We start from the raw sequence: 22,753 nt of genomic DNA on the forward strand, positions 1-22,753 counted from the left end.
TCGAGTTACGTTGAAAGTCCCTAACTAAAAATACCGATTCACTACTTCCATAAAGGTGCTAAATTCCGAGTAACAGTCAAAGGCTGATGAATTGCTTTGACTATTAGATTGAAATACTTCAGTCCCTGCCTTTGGTAACGGTGTAAACTCAGCGTAAATGTTACTTGAACCGCATCAAACATAAATATTTCAATAAAGTTTTTTATTTAAATTAATAACACGGTGAAAGGCTAAGAATGTTTGATAAAACATTGTCCCTGCCTTTGATAATGGTGTAATCTTAGGGTAATAAACGAGTTAAATGGGATTTGAAATAAGCTTAGGGGTCGGGCCCCCGACACAGCCGTCGCACGCGTCGCCTTACTTTTCCCCAAATTTTATTCTTTATTCCAATTTTCTGGAACGTTACGGGGTTCGACTTTAAAATAATAAAATTGTATAAAATAAAGGCTTTAAAAAAAGAATGCGACATTCCCCTGACTTTAGAGGGTCGGCCACGTGGAAAAAAAACGAATAGGCCTAATTTGGCCTATATCCTCCCCCTCCCAAAGCGTGGTATAGAGGTAGTAATCCAGCCTTTCCTTTGTACCGCCGAAGCCAAGGCTTAACCTCGCTTACGAATTTTTAGCCTAACTTCTTACACGATACTTAGTATTCCAATTTAAAGTTTAAAAACTTACTTTGTAACGAAGAAATGGCTGTAGTTTATCCCGCTATAACTTATCACGATTAAAATTAAACTTAATTAATCACACGATATGATCCAAAACACGATGTAACCCAAGTATGCAACCGGCGTCTCCTCTCCGAGCGTTACGCGCCAAAATGCCTCTCTTACAACAAAGAACGAGAAATTGTTAATACGCTTGCGCCATCTATGGGTAAAGTTTTGAACTAATAAAAAATTATACGTAGAAGCGGCACCACCCTGCCTTCCACTGTATTAGATTCTATAAAGAGATAAAATGGACTGCCATCTTCGCGTAAAAAGTCATCTTTTTTTCTTTTAGAAGTCCATACAGTTGATGTAAAACACCTTAAATATTATATTATAGATTTATTAACGTTTTACATCTGTTTTTCAAGGAAAAAAAAAACTGGAAAAGAAAAAATATAAAAGTAGCGCGTTTAAAAAGTCTCTGTACATGTAATAAACCTTTACTTATTTTCGAAACAAATTTGGTCTAATTTTTGACCTATTTCGGTGTCCAAAATTAAATGCCGGGTTTGTGGAGAGAGAGGGGGGAGGGGGATAAAATCTATATTTCTGGGGAGATATAATCTTTTGGCACAAAACTTTATAATTTGTAATTAAAAATTATGCTTAAAGGGATAGTCTCACAAATTTTTACGTAAAGAAAATTGATGTAATTCGATATTGGTCGTGAAACTTACCCCCTTAATATTATATTAATTAGAAAAAAAGAAGCCAATTCAATTAAAATTAAACTTAAATACGCGCTAATTATGAACATTTAAGTACATTTAAAACACATTTAAAAGCTGGCGTTATTATCTTAACCCTAAATATTTATTATTAAACGCTATATCATTCTTATTTAACAGAGCCTTTATTAAGATTATTCCTTTTTAAGATTAATTTTTAAATATATTTAAGCTCAACCACTCCCCTAAGATACTTTTAACTATCATTAATTAAATTTAATGCATAAAATTAAAAAAAAAAAAAAATAGAAACCCCACATAAATTATCACAGCTAACAGATTTGTCTTTTCCTAAATTAAATTCGTATTAGATTAAATTAAAACTAACGGGAATGTTAAGTTAATTAGAAGAAGTGAATTAATTAATTAATTAATTACTGAAGCGATTATTAAAGTGATAGTGTCACGAAAAAAAAATTGCACTCGTTTTCTCGGAAATACGTTTTTCTTTTTAAACAACTGGTGTGTGTAAAAAAATGCATCGCGCTGTTTTTGAAAAATGCTTCCCCCCTGTTATTTAAATTTCTTGAAAAAATTGTGTTGTATAAAAAGTTTGGTATCGTTTGTTTGTTTATTTGTTTGTTTGGATTTTAAACCAAAAAAACACAAGAAACAAAAAAATAATTAAAAACTGTTAATATTTACAAATATTTCTTTCCTTTGTTGATTTATTTCAAGTTTGTTGGTTTAAACTAAAAACCCTGAAATGTTATTTATTTTAGAAGTTTGCTTGTTTGTTTGTTTGCTAGTTTATTCCCCGCAATTGCCATCATAACAATTTACCAAAAAAGTAAATAATCATCAAAAAGTACGCCATTTTGTTTGTTTGTTTGTTTGTTTGTTTAAATAAGGGTTTTCATATATATATAAAATTAATATAGCTGCATTTCATTTTATATTTCAATATCTTAAGTTATCATCGTAAATTTCAAACCCTTTTAAACAAATAGGCTTAGCAAAAAAAAAAAAAAAGATGCCTAGTCATTGCTAAGCCTAATTAATTAATCATCAGAGGGAGACGAATTTGGTTGGCAACCTTAGAAGGGGACAACGATAGGCCTATAGAATATTTATTATTATATTAAGGATTGTTGAGATGTATGTATCACACCCTTTGGTTAGTTAGTTTTTATTTTTGGGGGGTTACTGGGTGGGGGGGGGGTCAGCTATTTAAATGGGTGCCTGAGATTCAATTAGGGGGTAAAGCCCAAAGAGTGGCCGTCCTATCAGCGCTCGTCGTCAAGAAAGAGAAATCAGTAGGATGCCAACGACCTTGAATGACCTTGTCAGTGTGTTCGGCAACTACAACACTCGGGAGGGGTTGAATTAGGTCGCCTTTAAACAAAGCAAAAACACTCAAAAGGTTATTATTATTATTATTATTATTATTATTAAGAAATAGAGCACACGTGACCTTTGGCTGGGGGGGGGGGAAAGAAGGAGAGAGGGGTCAATTACTAACCTTGTAAGTCCGTTAAAACGACCTTATTATCATAGGATCCCGTCAACAAATAGAAAGCTTTGGGTGAGAATCGAATTGTTCTGATATCGCTGGCATGAGGTTTAAAACACTGGATCATTCGACTTCCTCTGATATCGTACAACATGCAGGTCGAGTCCTCGTGACCCGAAACTAACAGGCGACCCGATGGGTCAACGCAAACAGTGGCCACCGCGCTCCCTGAAAAGTTAAAGCCCTCCCTCGTAAATACTTACTTTAATTTAATTAATACGTTCCTCCCCCCAAACTGTAACTGCCCAAGGATAGTTTCTGACCTGGTCCTGAACCGCTGGCTGGTGGCGCTGTAATGAGATTAACGCATCCTCTGGTTCTGAGATCCCATAATCGAATTGTTCTGTCTTGGGAACCACTGACAAACATGGCTCCACCCCAAGTGTACAGAGATAAAATATGACCTGAACAAAATAAGGTCAGAGGTCATGATAATACGCGCGATGGTTTTAAAATCAAGTAGGCCAACTCAAGAGTTGTAAATAGACGGTTTTGGTCCTAAAAAGAAAGATAGAAAGATGACTGACCCGAGTGTCCGGTGAGGGCTTGAAAAGGAGTGGCAGTTTCGCAGTCCGTGACGTATATTTTACAATCTCCAGCACCCCCGCTTATCAGCAAAGAGGAACGATTACTCAAGTCTTCCATGAAACAGACATCACGAACCGTCCCATCATGCATCGTTAACTCGGCTTCACCCCCCGAACCACCGCCTCCTACCACGAAACAAACAATAAAGTTCATCTTGATTCGCTTCTTGCCCGACCGATAACGTTAAGCCATCATCACCAATTCACCATACCATCGATATTGCAAGTGTCCGGGTTAAACTTCATCAGCTTGACCGACTTGTCATTGGAACCAGTGGCCAAGAGGTCACCCGTAGCGTTCCATCCGAGACAATAGATCGAACCTTTATGGTGCTTCAACCGTTTCAACAAAACACTGGGTTGATGAGCCACGTGATCATCCCTAACAAACAAAACAAATAACCTAATTCGTTTTCACTAAGAATACTTCAATACACAAAGGGGTAGAGGCTTTGAAACCAAAGACATCGATGGCATATAATGCGAACGCGCCTTAGATACCGTTAAGTACCAAATTATAACGTAAACAATTTAAATATAAAACAAAACTGTACATGTGTAAATTTCACAAGAAAAAACATGCCAAAATTAAAAACAGTAAACAAAAAAATTACCCCACAAAAAGTGACCTTAATGACTCAAAAGCGCAGTATGGTAAGAAAAAAAAAACCGCCCGTCTTAAAATTGTTAGGTTTACAAACACAACATAAGAAAAAGGACTGAAAAAATATTTTCTCAGGCTTCAAGACGAGTTGAGTAAGTTGATTTAGAACTTAACAGCAGCTGAAGTCAAACACAGATGTTTAAAGAAGGTACCATACTTGGAAAGACGCCGGCAGACTAACTTATGAAATATGGATTAAGGAAGTAGATAAGCAGGCGTTCCGAGGCTGCAGCCCATATTTTTTAACCCCTTAGGCCCTAACACCCTAAAAGGCGAAGAGGTGCCATTACCATAAATCCCCCAAAAGTATAAGTATAACCATACTGGCGCCAAAAATATATATATATATATATATATATATATATATATATATATATATATATATATATATATATATATATATAAAATAAACCAGATGAGTTTAGTAATTATACATAAGAAATAATAAAATTAAGATTATCTCGGTTAGCTTGGGGTTAAAAAACGTACGTGTCATTCTTGCCTTTAATGACAGGTTTAGATGTAATAAAATTTTTCTAAATCTTGGAAACATTTTTATACCCTAATTAATGTCAACCCAACCACCACTGTTGGGGACTACAATCGGGGCACGGGGTAACTTAGGCATAGTAAGTAAGTTGGTAACTTGCCTGAGGTCGGTAATTTTGGGGTATGCGCAGATACGTAGTGTTTTTGAGTTAGATCCGATGGCGTAGAGTTGTCCATTTGGATGAAATTCAGCGGCGCGGATGGCCTGAGTGTCCTCTAGTCTGGTCACCGCGATGAACTTGGCCTTTTTACCATCGGGACCTTCGCCGGTGACGCTTCCAGGACCACCTCCACCCACAGAACTGTTTATCGTCTTTTGACCAGGAGCGTGCTGTTAATGGAACAACATATTTTTAAATTACGACCTAGTTACTTAAAACTGATAAATTATTTAAAATGAAGTCATATCCTCATTAAATCTAATTTAATCTCGTTTAAATCTTAATAAATAAATAAATAAACACCCACTATAATAAACCCACTAACGTTCTATTTCGCATAAACATTATTATATATTGGATATGACATCACCACCGAGGGGCTGGCCACTCTGAATAAGATACTAGGACCAGTGCCAAAAATAATATGAATTATTAAGAAAATCGATTTCACACCCAAGGGGAGATAAGTGTTTAAACTTAAAAGTAATGGCATTTAACGAAAATTAGCGTAGTACGTATGTCCAATAGATAATTAAAAAATTTAATTACTTGTCTCGCGCCCACTACAATTGTGGGATGTCCAAATATTTTCACGTTCATATTATAATTTTGCATAATAAAAACCGAATATTTTCAAGGTCTAGGGTAGATAGAGAATATTGTGGGTGGGCTTGTTTACCCAGTAAGATAAGCGTCGTCGTATAACACCCTACAACTTCACAATCCTTACCGATATTAATCTATACCGTTTGCATTCTTAAAATGAACGGAAATATAATTAAACTAATTTCGCAATTTAAACCCTTCCAAGACTGAAAAGAATCCACATTAAAATGGTAAAAATTTCGTCATCTACTGCGGGGGTTTCAGTCTTAGTTTTGGGAAGATTTCAACGCGAGTTAAATAAAATTCCAGTGTATTTTAAGACTGCAAAGTAAAGGGTTATTATTTATATAAGTGGGATGATATTTTAAAATGATGCGGGTATTTTTTTGTTTCGTAATATTTGTCAGTGAGCGTAGGTATATTGGGGTCCATCTTTTTCTCTTTTAAATTATTTGATCCTACACACTTCTTTAAACACGAAATAAATATTGGGTAATATGATTTATTACTGATAAATAATCATAAGGTAATAACAACATTAAGTTAAATAATAAATTGTTCGTTGATTGACGAAACCGACTAGATATCTTAAAAAAGGGGGATTTTCTACGGGGTCATTCAAACAGTGACGCGTGACCAAGTGCCGAAATGAAGGATGAGGCGCTAAATCAACCTTTGACCCGTACTACATTTAGCGAGGTGCCAAAATCCTTTTTTTCTATCGGAGTTCGAAACTTAATCCATCATTCATAGATTGGTATTCCCGCCAAGAAGTAAAAAAAGGGTATTGAACTTCCTTCCCATACATCTCTTAACCCTCCTCCTTAACAAGATATTTTGATGAAACGCAGATGCGACTCAAAGTCACCGATTAATCAGGGCCCACCCAACTTGAAACGCCCCAAAAATAACACTAGTATCCAACCCCTCGACTATATAAAAAAATCACGTGCTAACTTTGATTCCACGCGGGAAAAAACACGTGAAAAAATAAAAGAAATTTGGCGCCTTATTTCTTTTTCAAAATAAAAATATGGCACGCGCTTTAATTTAATTTCGCGCCTTTTTTGTAGTAGTACTAAGTAGTAAACAGCGCGGGAAATGAGGGTAGAAAGCACGTGGCATGCATGATATTTGGCGCCTTATTTCTTTGTATAACAATGACCTCGCGCTCGACCTTAGATTAAAGAAAAGAAAAATGAAACTTGATAACATAACTGTACCTCCGTTAAAGTTTCAATCCACATGGAAAAATTTCGCGTCATACTTTCACACGACAAAACCAATCTTTCAAATGATCTTGTTTTTCCAACCACATTATTTACACGATTATAAAATCACGACGGAAATAAATACCGTCGCCAATTTCGCAACGATTTCAAAACTTTTTTTAAGGAAAAAATAGCACATTCACGGAGTTCCGTTGAAAAAAAGGGCAGAAAATAAACAAAGTTTTGGCGCTACAGAGAAAGTAATATTTTTTTTGCTTCTATTAAAGGTTTGTTAAAGTATAAAAATAGCCCATATTTTAAAAAGCGTAACGAGCGGATTATGTGTTTTACACAGAAGGAAATTATTATGTAAAAATATGTGGTTTCAGGATGAGTTTTACAATATTGGTATAGCGAGGAAAGTATGTTGTGAAATTACCCAAGCGGAATTTTATACCTTTTCAAATTAAAAAGTACTCAGTTTCACCTTAATTAACTGACTGAAATATATCATAACGCGTGGCCACAAGTTAATTTTACATCAAGTTAAATAATAACAGGCGTTAATTTAGGCCTGGAAGAAGAAGTTATAAAACAGGAGCTGATAAAAATATCTGTACCCAGATTTTAAATCTTTCATATCAAAAATATTTTTAAATTTTTTTTAAATAAATAAATATTTGAATGGGAAATCCTTTCACTTTGATCGGAACTTCCTGAAACATTTAATAAAAAATAAATTAATGTTTTGATCTCATTTCTTCCTGGCCAGGCGAGAGGCGAGAGGGATATTCACTTTTTTATATTAATAGATGCATTTAATGATGGATTACTCAAGAATATAATAATATATAGGTATATATATTTGGGATAAAATTATCTTCGTTTATATATTTATTTTTTTCTTTAAATTTAAGACTGGTTATTATTATTAAACTATCCGTTGTATTTTAAATTCTATTGGGAAGATATTATTGGGTGCTATTTCTCAATAGCTATCGATGAATTCTTCCTTCCGTATTTGATTATATCGAACGAAACGGAAATAAATCGGAAGAAGTCGATCAGTAGGTTATTTTTACACTGACATATAAAATAATTATGGGGTTAAATATACTTAAATGAGTTTAAAACAGAAAAACAATTTTTCATTTTATAAATCCCTAACAGAGTAAAGTATTTTTACGGTATCAATATCCACTTTCATAATTATTAAAATTTTAATCCAAGGTTCTTATTTTTCTAAATTAAAACAAATACTGCTACTTCGTGCAGGTCTTAAAGGTTAAATTTTAATTAAAAAACCTATTAGAAAAATTATTTCTAGTTCAGAAAGGCATGGCTAAAAATGACAAGAGGAGAAATTGAAAACCAATATAAAATTAACTGAATTTTACAACAATTTTAAAATTCCCCTGACCTTTCACCCTACAATTAAATTTTACGTAAATACCCCAAAAAATATAACTACAAAATTTATTAAAGTCCAAAATAAATTCGGGGTTAAACTTACAAGATGTCGAAAAGGTTGCGATCCCGAATGATCTAGGGACTTGTGTCTCCTGAAATTATGTACGGGGCACGAACTTTGACCACCATTCTTTGAGGACGCATTGGAGGTCGTAGTCGAGGTTGAGGAGACGCTCGATCTCTTAACGCGATGACCGTTACCGTTAAAATTATTAAGACGACCACCACCATTTTGTTGACCGTTGGTCAAATGGGGTAATGAAGCGTGACGACCATTACTGTAATTAACATTTTGATGGGATCCGTTATGAGAAGCGGACACTCTATAAAATACGTCCGTCATGCCGATAAACCGCTACACGAATTAAACTACAGAATTACGAGTAGAATCTACCCAAAGGGAAAAAATAAAAAAAAACTATTTCTTTTTTCTTCTCTTTTTCTTTCTGTAACTTTCCACCCGCCCGACTCACTCCTTCTTAAGACGTTCTTATCTCCGCCCCCTTGCGTCTCACGTCGTCTCGTGTCTTATCAAACGTCACTTAAAGGGATAGTCGCTAATAACTGCCGAATAACGCCATTTGTACAAATGAACAATATCTAATAATTATGTAAACACTCTTAAGAATGTACTAAGTGGGTTCATACCATTTACACAAGGAGGCCTGGCTTTTGACTCCACAACTGAGTCTGATATCCTTGTGTAACACCTGAAGCCTGGGCTCCTTGTGTAAATGGTATGAATCCTCCTTGTCTATGAACTATGTATAGGGAGCTAACAACTGGCTAGGGGGAAGAGATAGTCTGACGTCACGCAGCCCCCCCCCCTCTGGTTGGCATTTTTGCGCGTAGAATACTGTTTCCAACCGTTAGGGGGGATGAAACTCCAGTAAGAGATAGAAGGGTGTGACGTTTCAGGGTCAGAACTGTTCGCTTCCTATATCCAATGAAAAGAATCTCAAAATTTCCACGCGCTTAACAATTGAGAGAGCAATACCATGTGATCTGGAGCTCGAGATTCACCTCACGCGACTAGGCCAAGTAGGAGAATTAAATCTATACGACTACCACTTTGGAGGAGGGGTAAACATAATTGTAGAAGCAAGAGCTAGTCGCCTTAGGGATTTCTTTTAAATTATCTATCATTCTAATTTCTTCGCAAGTACATAAATATTATTGTCGACCCTATTTCAAAAGAGTGCGTACATTTATACAAGTGCAACATCTTTCGACCTTGGGGTTGCGGGTCCGAGAGAGCTCATATCATATCACAACCATTTATGTCCATTTTTTCTTTTTCAAGGAGTTACTATAGTCTCTCTCCTAAATAGAGATCTCGCTCTTTCTCTTCAATAACAACCAACAGTACACTATAATTAAATACATCTTAAACCCAAAATTCACGGTATAAAGACTCTAGTGTTCTTTTCTCTTAAATATCTAAGCGGCATTCCTAGTTAGAAACTTAGAACCACTTCCCAAGCGTGTAATTAAACTACGAGGACGAGGGGGTATTATGTAGATTACCATTACTGATAGTATAGTAATAATTACCACCAACCCTTCCCCTCCCCTCTGTTTCTTTCTTTTAAGGTAATTACCAGAATAATATAGTAAATAGTTATCTTGAAAGTATATGAATTTTCGCAAAAGAAGTATTTTTCTTTAAAGTATTCCCAAGCCACTAAGAGACTATAGATGTCTCCTTAGTGATAACATTGTCCGCCCCATAATTACAATTAAATCTTTTTCTTTTCTTTTATTCAAACTCAATTAGATATTGTTTCAAATAATAAAAAATAAAAAGGGGTAATTAAATCGAATTTTTATTCTTAAGAAAGAATTATTGTTTCTATAATTTTTCTTAGAGGATGGTAAGCTTTTAAAAAGGTCGATGTATAAATATTACTTCAAACTACAGCTTTACAAAGTTAAAACCGCTAAATCTGGGTAACCTAACTAAATACTTCAAACACAGTTATCTAATCTTAAAATACCGTTACGTCAAACGGATTATAAAGAGAAGATATGTATCAAAGTAACTCTAGACTAGAAGTTGGGATACGGGGATATATGAAAATGATTTGACAATACTGTGAGCTTACTTTGAACTCTAAAAGAAAACCTTTTCAATATTAAATTTTTATTACTGATTTTTTTCCCCGAATCCTTACAAAGACTGGTTTGTATTCGACAAGGAAATAACGCGTAGTTTACGATGATCAAATAAAGCCTACCTATATATATATATAAATTAGAACCCGTTCTCTGACTTCTCTCCAAAATATGTAGGTTTATATTAACAAATAAAATCAGAAGGAAGATTTGTTATATCACGAATGTCGCGCGAAACTAATTTTTGCTACAATAATTTCAATATTTATTTTCGAATCTTTCAATTCTCTGTCTGAAGTTCATTTAAGCGTAAACTCCCAGTCTCCAAACAATTCAGACTTAAATTTAATTATCCTGATTAGCGTATAAGGAAACAATACTTAAATAAATAAAGGAATGATTAATTATTCTATAATTAAAACGCAGTTAAAAGTGTATAATTTCAAATAAAGTCGATGTTATTTTTAATTTTAAGTCTATAGAGGTAAAAGTTATTATAATTGATTTTAAACGCAGTCTGAATTCCATAAAGGTTTTTTTTTGGGGGGGGGGGCTTATCCCCCAAGTGATAACTTGTTTGTTATCGTAAATGGTTTTAATGTGGTTTGTATAATTGTAAACACTTACTGCAAAAATTCGGCTTTCAATTTGACCGTTTTGTTCTTGAAGAACGTCTCTTATTGGACACAGTCTAAAATGTTGTACGCAATAACTTGGGTAAGCGAATCTCGACATTTTTATAAACAACCGCGATAAACAATATCGAGCGCGCCTTACAGTCTCATAGTTTACAATACCGTTATCGAAGATTACGAAGCGATTATAATCAAAATTTATTATTACTAAGCAAAATCATGATATTGTTATTTTTTTTCCTAGCCTTAACTAATATAATATACAACTGGGTCTTTATAAGTATGCGCAGGCGCAACGTTTACATCGGCCACGAGTACCGGTATGAACTTAATTAACTTTCTCTAATATATATATTTTTTCAAGAGCGCCAGTTTCCGGGTTGGGTACGTACTATAAGAAAGATTTGATGTTCTTTCAATTTGTGCTAAGCCTAATTATTATAACTTGTTATTTCAGGAGATTTTTCCAAAGTAGCTGGCGTCTGCTCAACCAATATCGTTTCGCGCGCAAAAATGTGAAATCTCGCGCGCAATATAGCGCGTGACACGTTTTTTAAGCAAAATTGCGCCAAAAATGTCCAAATCGCGCACACGGGAAAAGTTGCGTATTGGCACGTTGACAGTTTCAAAAATACATTATTACTTTATAGTACATTGGTGAAATGACTCGAAAATTTCAGTTAACAAATTCGAAACTATACTTTATATTAAAAGAAGTCTCTCACACGATAATTTTTCACATCTCGAACCAAAAATCAAAGCGTTACCTTCGCGAATCACGCTCGAATGCAACAGAACCGAATAGTTCACGCTAAAAAACCTAACACCGAAGCCAGCTCAGCTCGCCATCCAAAGCGAGTATGGCGAGAATATATAATTTTCTTTATATATATAAATATATGGCCACGAAAAAGGGTTAAGAAGTTCGAAACCTTTCTCTTAACATAAATAAGTTGGCCAAGGCTTAAGGCGGCAATAATAAAAATGGCGCTAAGACTGTTACACACACACACACCTGCCGTTCCGTCTAGTCACGAAACTAAACGAGAATTAAATCGCTAAATACGAAAAATTATCTCCTCGGCCCAAAGCTAGCTAGCTCTCCAAAAGATAAAAAAAATGTTATCCACAACGAGAAATTAAGCTCGTACGTATTCAAAGTACGTCATATTATGAATGCAATCTATTAAAACAGGAATATAAAGGGGTGTTCCTGAAAGAAATATCCAGAAATGAAGGGGGCGGTGTTCTTTGAGCCGATCTTGAAATTATATAAAGAACATACATCCCTTTCATTTGTGACAAGGCCTTCCACAAACACCTAGCCAGTATATCAGTAAAATATAATATAACCTACAGGGAAATACTATGGCTTATATTCATGAGGGAATATTGTAAATTCATGGATGGGACGTTGAAGAATAACAATGCATTTTTATTTAAACTAAGGAAGGAAGTTAAATAATATAAAAAGAGACAGTAGGTTATATGTTATTAGAGAGGGGCTACCTACGTCTACATAACCTTGTCATGTCTTTTAATTGAGTCCGGAAATAGCGCCACGGGGGAATAACACAGGGGGTGGGGACATGGAGGTTATAGGTTACAATAGCTATTCCACTTTTGTAATGAACGCCACATAAATAACAATAGATATTCCACTTTTACAAATACCAGAAAATCAACCAAGGATGCGATGAATGACTTGGGGGTTTTAAAGTTGCAACGAAATGTATGCAAAAATTCAGTTCACCATCCCTTGAAAACGCGACTCATCTCTACTATATTAAAGTTGGCCCCCATGACTTGAATAAGGTTTACGTGGGTTTTTAAGAAAATTTTAAAAGTTCTTAAATTCTATTGTAATGCTAATGACGCTAATTAAATATAATGGACGAGTTAATTTTTCCTTTCAAATATACCAAAGGGTGACTCTAACTTACTAAGCCCCTCAAAGGGTATAGAAAGGGTTTTGAAATCCCTCCAACTATAGACTATTCTATTGATTTCTGAAGGAGAAGCAAACACCACAGGGGCGGGGAGGTCACCTTGGGCCCTGTGCCAAGACGTATGCACCATTAGAGACAGGGCGAGCGTGTAGTGAACTCTAGCTCCGTCTGGCGTTGACTCTTGGCACCAGGGAAATAACCTAATAGGGTGACCTCCCCCTGTGTGTTGGTTTCCGTGCAAATAATTAATAAAAAGTCTAGAAATGATTTTCTTATCAAGCTTAGACGATTTATAAAGAAACGTCAAAACATTTTTGGGTTCTCAATCCATCAAACAGCTGTAACTGTAATCCTAGATATAAATAAAATAGGGGGCCCCTTATTTGCTAAATATAGATAAACAGACAGACAGTAGAATACCCTAACTTCCTGTACCAATATTAGGCCTAAAATCACCTACTAGGGGGGAACTGGTTATGTTATTGTCAAAATACAAAACTGAACAGCTATAGTAGAGAACCATAAAATAAATTCGAAATAGAGGTACATAATAACGAGGAAGATCCTTGAACTAAAATATGTCGAAACATTTGACTCTAACGGCAATTTATTATCAAACAAAAGACCGATGCGATTTGAAATAGAGTACTATAGATGTTATGTTACCGGAGCATACCTTTGCGCGTAGCAACACTTTAAAAGTTGATTTACATTTTAAAGTACCAGTTTAAAAATTTTATATTCCGAAAAGGGGGAGGGGATGAAATCTAGTTAAATACACGCCCCCTTTTCACGTTTTTTAAATAAGGAGATTGCAAAAAAAATATTTAAGACAGTAATTACTAGTTTACAAGTAGATTCAAGTTCAAACAAGTAGTCGCGTCTCAATATAGAAATTAAAAAAATTAATAAAACATTATTTGAACTGAGTTGTTGTAATTAAACAACGTTCCATTAAAAATAAAACCTGACATTAATCATTTGAAGTAAAGTATAGTTAAACATAATCTGCTATAATTAAATTTGCATTAATTCTAAATTTAATTATTTGGATGGACAGACATAGAGACCGGTTTTCTCCCAGTCAAAAATCAAAAATTAAAAAATAAAAATTCGAATCTCGTGATGAATTTTGAATTCACCCTTTGGGGTCCTTTTTAAATGAATTTTTCTTAAATATATGCTTTTCTTTTTTATTTGAAAAGGCATGAAGGTCACCACCGTATGTTCTTAAAACTAAAGAAAATTAACGTTTATAATAAATCCTACGCTATGTTTCAAATTTTAATGATTCCCTTCTTTTGCTTTTCAAATTTCGTTTCTTAAACAAAAGAGATAGATATTGATGCAGGAAAAGGTGTTTCATTATTATCATAGCGCACCGTGAAATAATACATAATGAAACTCAAAGAAAAAAGGTCTACGCCCAGTATGCCACCGTCAAGATAAAATTGGCCCAAGACCAAGTTAACTTTCATATGTCTTTACAATCCTTTGGAGGAAAGCCCATTTAAGGGGGGAGATGACCATAATGGATCGAGTCCCCCCCCGGCTATTTGGGAACTACAGTCCCCTCCTCGCAATAACTATTTGCCGAATCGCGAGCATTGGGTGCTCGTCTACTCGCAAACATAACGAGCAACCTGACACCCTCCACCCTTGTGTTTATGGTGTAATAGTTATTAGTTAAGGTAAGGTTAGGTCGAGGGGGTAGAAGCTCTGAATCTCTGTGTACACCTGAGTTCAGCTTTGACAGTGCATCGAGTTCAAGACATATTGTACACCTGAGCTCTCAAGAAGTGTCTACCCCCTCGGGTTAGGTTGCTGTCTTCTAGAGGATACCAAAAATCCAAGGGGGGAGATCACCACTCTTAATATAACCAACCAACACTTGCGCGCCCCACTATCAATAGAAAGGACGTTTCGCCATCTATAGAGAAATTTCAATTCTAAACAAGTTACGTAAAACATTTAAATCTCTTTGAAATAGTTAGATGGCACGAGAGTATTGATGGAATGGCGCGAGGGAAGCGTGACCGAAGCGTTAGGCGCACTCGAAATCACGTCGTAAGAGTACTTCTCTCCAAGTTCGTAATGGAAAATTAGTCAGTACAGTCACGTAATAGGGCCGACAACACAACGCAACCCAAAAAGGACAAAAATTCCACATCCAGTTTAGTATACTCTCCGAAATCTTTCCCTCTCTCTCTCAATCTCTTTCTCTCGCATGCTTGAACTAACCGAGCCACATTCTTACAAAGAAGAGCAACAACTATAAATAAATAAATAATGCTAATCTACACACGCAATTCCATTCCAGACTATAATAAATAAAAATATCTTAATAAATAAATAAATATAAATAACAATAGATGAGAATTAAGATGACTTAGTCTTGAGCTCGTCTTTATGGGCTGACGATTTCAAACCCTTATTTTTTGATTAGAAAATTATATTAAATTTAATTCAATCGGAGAATGAGCATCTAGAATTTCATCGCACAAAAATATCAAAGCTCAAATTTTGTAAATTTTAAATATAAAATTAAAAATTGTGATATAGATAATTAGGTTTATTAGATTGTCCTAGCTTAGACTACGAACCTGACCTAGACCGAGTATTTAATCCACGAACAATTAAGTAATTAATTACAATTACCTCGTAAGAGACTCTTTGATGCAAATACATTGTTTTCTTATGTCCATCATCGGGGGAATGAAGTCGCCCAGGGGCATCACCAAACATATTGTCAATAGCGCGTCTAGCTTCATCTTCATCCATAACTAATTACTTAATCACGGTTAATTTTAACTAACCCTAAACGTAACACGTACGCGACTTCGAAAACGATTTATCGCAACACTCGTGACAAAAACACGAGCGGAACAAGTGGCAAATACGTTTGCCAAACGTTTCTATGTAGGCTAACAAGCTCCACACACCGAACGACGCGAGTACAGAATTATAGTGGGCGGTTTATAATATATTTCTCTTCTTACTAGAAATACCTGATCATCAACCTACAAACTAAAACTAACTAACTAACTACAAAAAAATATTATATCCAAGTATTTTAAACAAGGCGACGCGCATCCCTTTCAAAGTTTTATATTAATCTGGCTTGGATATAAACCCACGTACTGCCTACTAAGTTTTGTTGGAAGTTTTCGTAAAAACATTAAAATACAAAGCTATCGTCTGTTTCGCTATTGGTTAACTTATATACGGAAGGAAAACCCCCGTTCTTGCTTTTCTTATTCAATTACGAAGAAAGTGATGACGTTATTTTAAAAATACGAGCGCGCCTTAAGATTTCTTCTTTGAATATTTTTGAGAAAGGGAAGTTACGCGCTGGCACGTGCAATATATATTATAATAAAATGAATCCCATATTGCACGTGCAATTTCTACCATTTCATCCCATATTTCTACTTGGCACGTGCATTTTATCCCTATATTTCTACTTGGCACGTGCATTTTATCCCTATATTTCTACTTGGCACGTGCATTTTATCCCTATATTTCTACTTGGCACGTGCATTTTATCCCTATATTTCTACTTGGCACGTGCATTTTATCCCATTTTTCTACTTAGCACGTGCATTTTATCCCATACTTCTGCATGGCACCTATATTTCTACGTAGCGCGTATGGACTGACATCAGAGGCAAAGCAATAAGCTTTTAAGATTGAAAGTAAATATTGTTCTAATCTAATAAAGGTAGTACGACACGATTTTGATCGTTGCGTAATTATTAAGTTTCCAAAAACTAAAGGGCGGGGGGAGAGGAACCACTTCGGGTCTACGCTCCCTAAACTAAATGACGAAATAACTTTTGGTAAAAAGAACCCTTATCAAATTTCAAAAGCGTGCCTGGCATGCCGGGATTAACGAAATTTATCGTTACAAGAGTTTCGCTTTCTTTTTTTTTAAATTCCGATATATTAGATTTAAAAACAAAATTACAACTAGACAACTAGTCTTTGACGGCCCTCCCAAAGTCCCAGGTGACCACCACGTCCGTTCAATAACCCCATGCATGAAAAGTACACCTCAATTTTTGTTTGATATAGTTAACAATAGCTATAGAATAATAGTATAGAATAATAAAAAAGTAGTCAAATAATAATGGAGTGGAGCATAAAATGAGGGGATTGGTTTCCCCTTAGATACGGGTGTATTATTATGTTACCATTATCAGCTAAAAATGGATTTTTCGTCCCATAAAATTCACAGTGATTTATTTCGTAAATTACCCCAATAAAAATGTATGTTAATACCCAAAATTCCGCGACACTTTTTATCCCATAATATTCTGCGAATTTTGGCCGTTAAAAATAAGAGAACTTAACGTCAACGCGTACGCCTAGCAAACAAGTGTTGCCAGTCATATATATGACTGTCTATAAGTCAGAATCAACCATAATTTGTAAGCCTTTTTCGTTTTGCAATTAAATTGAACCCCGATAATGAAAAAGTTAGAAAAAAATATCTGACTCACCATAAGACTGTCAGGGACACTTTGATAAGTATGCACATCGCTGAAATGAGTATTAGCGAAAGACGGGGGCTGTGACGTCACGTGATGAACGTAGATAGTCGAGGCACCATCTTGGTTACTCGATGTAATTTGAGGACTGCGAATTTAACCAATAAATAACAAAAAAAATGTCACCAATTAATTAAAAAAGAAATAAAAATAAATACCCGCTAATTTCCAACATATTACTAATAATTAATTAATTAATTTAACTCATAATTAAATTAAAATAGATAAAACGCAAGCCGAAAGACGCGTCAAGGACGGGAGAGATCATAGACTCAAATGTCTTATTGTCGCCTAAGACTAAAACTAACATGGTTGAGAAAAATTTTAGAAAAATTTCTTTCTCTTTTTTATGGAGTTAATTTTCTCGAGTATTATTATCTCTTTGGGGCAAATTTTCCTTAAAATATTCGACTTTTTATCTCGCATGGTCGAACATGACCCATATACGCCAATATCACGGGCGGCGCGGCCCGCGCTTCTCTCTCTAACTATAACTGGTCCATCATGTCAATTTGTAAAACGACACTATAATGATACCCCTATCCCATCTTCAAACAGTCCATAATAATCAGAAAGAACCCCCCCCCCGCAAAAAACCCCCAAAATCAATCATATTGGAATTCTCAGACACAAGTTCAATATCGACCGTGACCTTTAACCTATAACCAGACCATAGAGGGGACACAGGGGGGGGGAGTAAGGACAATTGTAAACCTTTGAAATGAATTTTTCCTTTCCAATTGAGAGGAGATACATCAATTCTCTCTCTCTCTTGCAGGCAGAGAGAGAAAGAGAGAGAGATGAGAGAAAGAGGGATGAGGGAGAGAGTCACCTCACGAGAAACTGGTTCTCTTTAACATCGACCTTTTGGAACCGATAATAAAATAGCTACAATGACATTGAACTTTCTTTCTTTCTACCATAAATTCCACAAAAATATATTTTCAATTTCGGAGTAAAATTTTATTTTTTATTATTTAATAAATGAACCTTCAATATTTTTCTATTTCTATCAATATGGCTTCTAAGCAAGGTCACGGTTAAATCATTTATTTCGGGTGCTGCTCGCTCTAGGTATTTAATAATGATCCCCCATTTCAAAATTCAAACAAGAATTAAATGGGATAACACGCTGAGGAATACTAGTTTTTCAGGAAATAATTACGGACAATTTCATCCCCCCAAGATATGGACTACCTTTTTAACGGATTTGCTAGAATATAATTAGTTATTAACGGATTTACCACTCCAGAATAACAAAATTCGTTTTTCATTACGAAAGAGGACAATACCATTTGTACGGTTGTCCTAAGCCTTGGTCACATTGTTGGAAGCTTACGTAATGTTTAGGGTTAGGCCTACGTACTTAATTTTAATACTAAAACTAAGTTTATTAATTTTAAACGAAGAAATTTAAATGAAAATACGTGTAAATAAAGAAATAACTAAATATTGTTTGTACTAAGCTTTGGCTCTCTAAGTATGGTGGGTTACGTGATCCCATTACAAAAAGGTTAAGTTAAGGGTTAGGGTTATGCCTACATCGTTAATTTTAATACTAAAACTAAGTTTGTTAACTTTGAACGAAGAAATTTAAATGAAAATACGTATAAATAAAAAAAATAAAAATAAACTAAGCCTTAGCTCTATAAAGTATGGGTTGCATTACATCCCGATCCCATTATAGAAAACTTACCTTTAGGGTTAGGCTTAGGCCTACATAGTTAATTTTAATACTAAAACTAAGTTTATTAACTTTAAACGAAAAAATTTAAATGAAAATACGCATAAATAAATAAGCAATATTGTTTGTACTAAGCCTTAGCTCTAAAGTATGGGTTACATTACATTACCTAACGATCCCATTATAGAAAACTTACCTTTAGGGTTAGGGTTAGGCCTACATAGTTAATTTTAATCTTAAAACTAAGTTCATTAATTTTAAACTAAGAAATTCAAATTAAAATACGCATAAATAAAGAAATAACCACTAAATAATATCGTATGTTTCATTTCTATGGTGTCATTACACACAGAATCGCGCAACGTTTTGTCCGTCCACCCCCTCCCCCACCTCCATCCAAAACCGCGCATGCATTAAATAAATTAACAATGTAATTAAATTCATTGTACTTACGTATTTGTTTGAAAATGAGTGACGGGTAGTGGCGTGTGTCCATTACCGGCAATATTGAGAGTCGTCCCGATGATTTTTCTATTGGCTTCCACTATGGCACTATTCCGGTTCAAGTTGGGTGAACCTCCACCAGTTACAATTTGAACATTCTGTTGTTGTTGTTGAGGCGGTGTCCCGGTATTACCGCCACCACCACTTTGAATAGGGGAACTGGTGCGCAGTATCGTACCATTCGTTGTAGGACTACCGCTAATATTTAAATGGTTATCCAAATTATTCCGTGACGGAGGTAAACGACCATTGGCGTTGTTGCATTGACGCATCTGTCAGAAAAAGAGTAAGGGGGGGGGGAGGAAGGAAAAGGACTTGTCACGAATCTTCCATTTGGACTGAGTTAACACCAATTAAGTAATTGTAGCTTACCATTAATTGATCATTGTTTCTTTTGCAGTCGTCAACACTTTCATAGAGTTGATTCTTAATTCGGTTGAATTCTTTCCATAGTTCAACATTGCCCTTTTCGCTCAACTCGGACTCGTTCAAATCAACGTTGTTTCCTTTTTTGAGATTCGATTTCTCCTCTTTTTCGTCATCCTCGACACTGGACAACGTTTTATTTGGTGTTCCTCCGATACTGACGGAAATAGAATCAAAGAAATAAGGTTAATTAAAGTAATTACAAGGACAGGTCTTCACTTAAACCATTTACCTATCGCACGTTTTCTTCTGCGTAGAATTGGGTGGTAAGGGTGGTTTTCCTTTGGGTTGTTGCGTCGGGCTGAGTTGGAGAGTGGTGTGCAAGTCGGCCATACTGGTACTGAAGACATCGCCTTCCTCGAACAGTCGATCGACTGAAGTGATCATCGCCTTCTTACCAGTCAAATGGAAACCGGCGAATGACCTTGACATGGCGGACAAGTCAATCATGGAAAATGCCATGAGATTCTTTCCATTTCCCAAAACGTCCATTGTGGGTGTTAGGCTTTTAGACATGATGTCCGCCGCTTTAAGTCTTCGGAAGGGCGTGGCCGAGTGCGGGAAGATTCGCGGTTTGATGGGTGTCACTAAGATCTGCTCAGACCAGGATGCCTCCAAGGAAGGTTTCTCTAACTGCTCAACGTCAACTGTCAATGTCTTTTGCTCAAAAGGATAGGAGAAGGTTTCGGGAGGAATGCATTGTAGCCACGCCAACAACGACAAGTCAGAATCACTGAAGCCAGTCCCATTCATGACCTCTGAGAAGTTCATCTCATGGGTTGAGACTGGTAAAGCAGTGGCGCGATGTTGGCAATATTCAACACATGATTCGTATAAAATACCCTGCAATTATTTGCAGGTGTTACACGCGGGGCTCCTATTTCCCATGGTACCATCAACCGAACATCAGGTGGTCACCTACCTTGATGATAAGTTGAATGAGTCTGTCCCCTTTGGCTGTTTTCTGAGATTCGACCCCTTTCTTGTCCAGGGGTAGAAACCTCTCAACCAAGGGGATGACCGACTTGAAGCACTGATTACGGGCGTTGCTGGGATTCCAATTCTTGTAATCCAAGTGGTCACTGAGCCTGGGCAAGGTCAGTAACAAGCACAGACTATTGTAGTCCTCCTTGGAAGGACAAAACTGTTCCAATTCGCCCAAACATTGCACCACTTCCTCAACAGCCACGTCAATATTTTGTAGAGAATTAACTTCCGAACGTATGCACAGCAACTCGATGTATTTGTGCTTAGTGATGACGTATTTCACCTGAATCACGCGCGCGAGTAACATAACATCACTTAACAAGGCTTAACTACCGTTTAAATTTAATTAGCTAATATATTTTAGTTTTTCAATATATTTTAACGATTCCTCAATTACTTTAAAAGTTTAAATTTAAGCCACATTAAATTAAATAGGCCTAATTACGCAAAATAGTACAGAAGCATTTTACATTGCAATTTGTCCAGCATCCCAAGTACAAAACCCAAGAACAATGAAAACATGTCTTACCTGTTTAGCGTCAAATGTTTCGATAGATTCCAAAGGTTGTATGAATTCCAAGACATTATCCCATTGTCCATCGAGTATTAATTGCCTCAAGAACAGGACATCGTCGGAATAAGTCCCGTTAATTACACCAGTTTCGCGTTCTAATGATAACTGCGATATGCTCAATTCTCTATTTGATAGGAACTCTAAAATTAACTTGATAACTTCTTCCTCTTTGAAAGTTAAATGCGCCGACGGCATCTTGACCGTTTATATTTAATCACTATTAATTAAAGAGTACTTAAATAATTCGCGTGAACTCTCACATCATGTTGTGACTCGCGAGTGACCAGTGACCCTCCCGTTCAAAAGAGTACTTTCACGCTAAGTTAGGCATACGTTAATTATATTAGTACTTACGCGGAGCGTTAAACTTTATTACCCGACGTTAAACCAGCGATTTTTATAAAACTACGGTGAAAAAATTCCGGCGTTAAATCCAGTTTTAAGAGATTAGGACCGTCCGTAACCGAACGGAGGCCATATTAAATCTGGATTATTTTTTTGACAGGGCAAGGGATCACGTGGTAGAAGAAGCGTTACGCTGATTGGCCGCGATGGTTGCGGTTACTACGGAAAAACAGGGAACCCAAAAAAGGCTTAGCGTTATAGGAGTAAAATCGCATTTAAAACTGATTTAAAATGCTTCAATGTTTAAAAATTACCTTAAACTAACCTGTAATACGTCCAATAAATCTATTATAATAAAAAATCATCACAATTATGTCTTCATTTGTCCAAAAGATCCGTGCCGACCCTGCGATGAATTTAACTGATATTAGAACAAGCAGACGACTTTGGAGGTAGTAATCCTCTGGAGACGCTATTATATCAAGTTCAACTCCGCCTGTAAATAAAAGAAAAAGCGTTTTAATTAATTAAAATTAATTATGAAGCATTTATTGCAAACTCGGCAATGCATACACTCGAAGGAGAATTTTTATGATTAAAGTTTTTTTTTATCATTTTCTTTAATTATTACGATTAATTTAACTGATATTAGAACAAGCAGACGACTTTGGAGGTAGTAATCCCCTGGAGACGCTATTATATCAAGTTCAACTCCGCCTGTAAATAAAATAAAAAGCGTTTAATTAATTAAAATATTAAAACTAATTATGAAGCATT

General features: G+C 35.6%; 1 protein-coding gene across 2 annotated transcripts; it reads right to left on the reverse strand.

Annotated features, from left to right (window-relative positions):
• Window positions 1-1,042: 1,042 nt before the first annotated feature.
• LOC149690689 (WD repeat-containing protein 47) lies at window positions 1,043-22,416 on the reverse strand. 2 transcript variants are annotated; one of them, XM_089870287.1, is made up of 13 exons: window positions 22,291-22,416; window positions 21,587-22,195; window positions 20,993-21,340; window positions 20,303-20,913; window positions 20,017-20,227; window positions 19,594-19,916; window positions 17,409-17,544; window positions 4,861-5,090; window positions 3,759-3,928; window positions 3,487-3,672; window positions 3,223-3,363; window positions 2,909-3,127; window positions 1,043-2,781 (listed from the first exon to the last, which is right to left on the reverse strand). In XM_089870287.1, exons 2-13 carry the CDS (start codon window positions 21,824-21,826, stop codon window positions 2,636-2,638), a joined length of 2,961 nt encoding a protein of 986 aa, XP_089726413.1. In that variant the 5' UTR covers window positions 21,827-22,195; window positions 22,291-22,416; the 3' UTR covers window positions 1,043-2,635. The 2 variants fall into 2 exon arrangements, with proteins under 2 accessions (XP_089726413.1, XP_089726414.1); XM_089870288.1 differs by having other exon boundaries at window positions 22,302-22,412.
• Window positions 22,417-22,753: the final 337 nt, after the last annotated feature.

This window comes from Phalangium opilio, unplaced genomic scaffold, assembly GCF_054372755.1.
Source record: "Phalangium opilio isolate 3A_F unplaced genomic scaffold, DU_Popi_V2 ptg000031l_1, whole genome shotgun sequence".
Lineage (NCBI taxonomy): Eukaryota > Metazoa > Arthropoda > Arachnida > Opiliones > Phalangiidae > Phalangium > Phalangium opilio.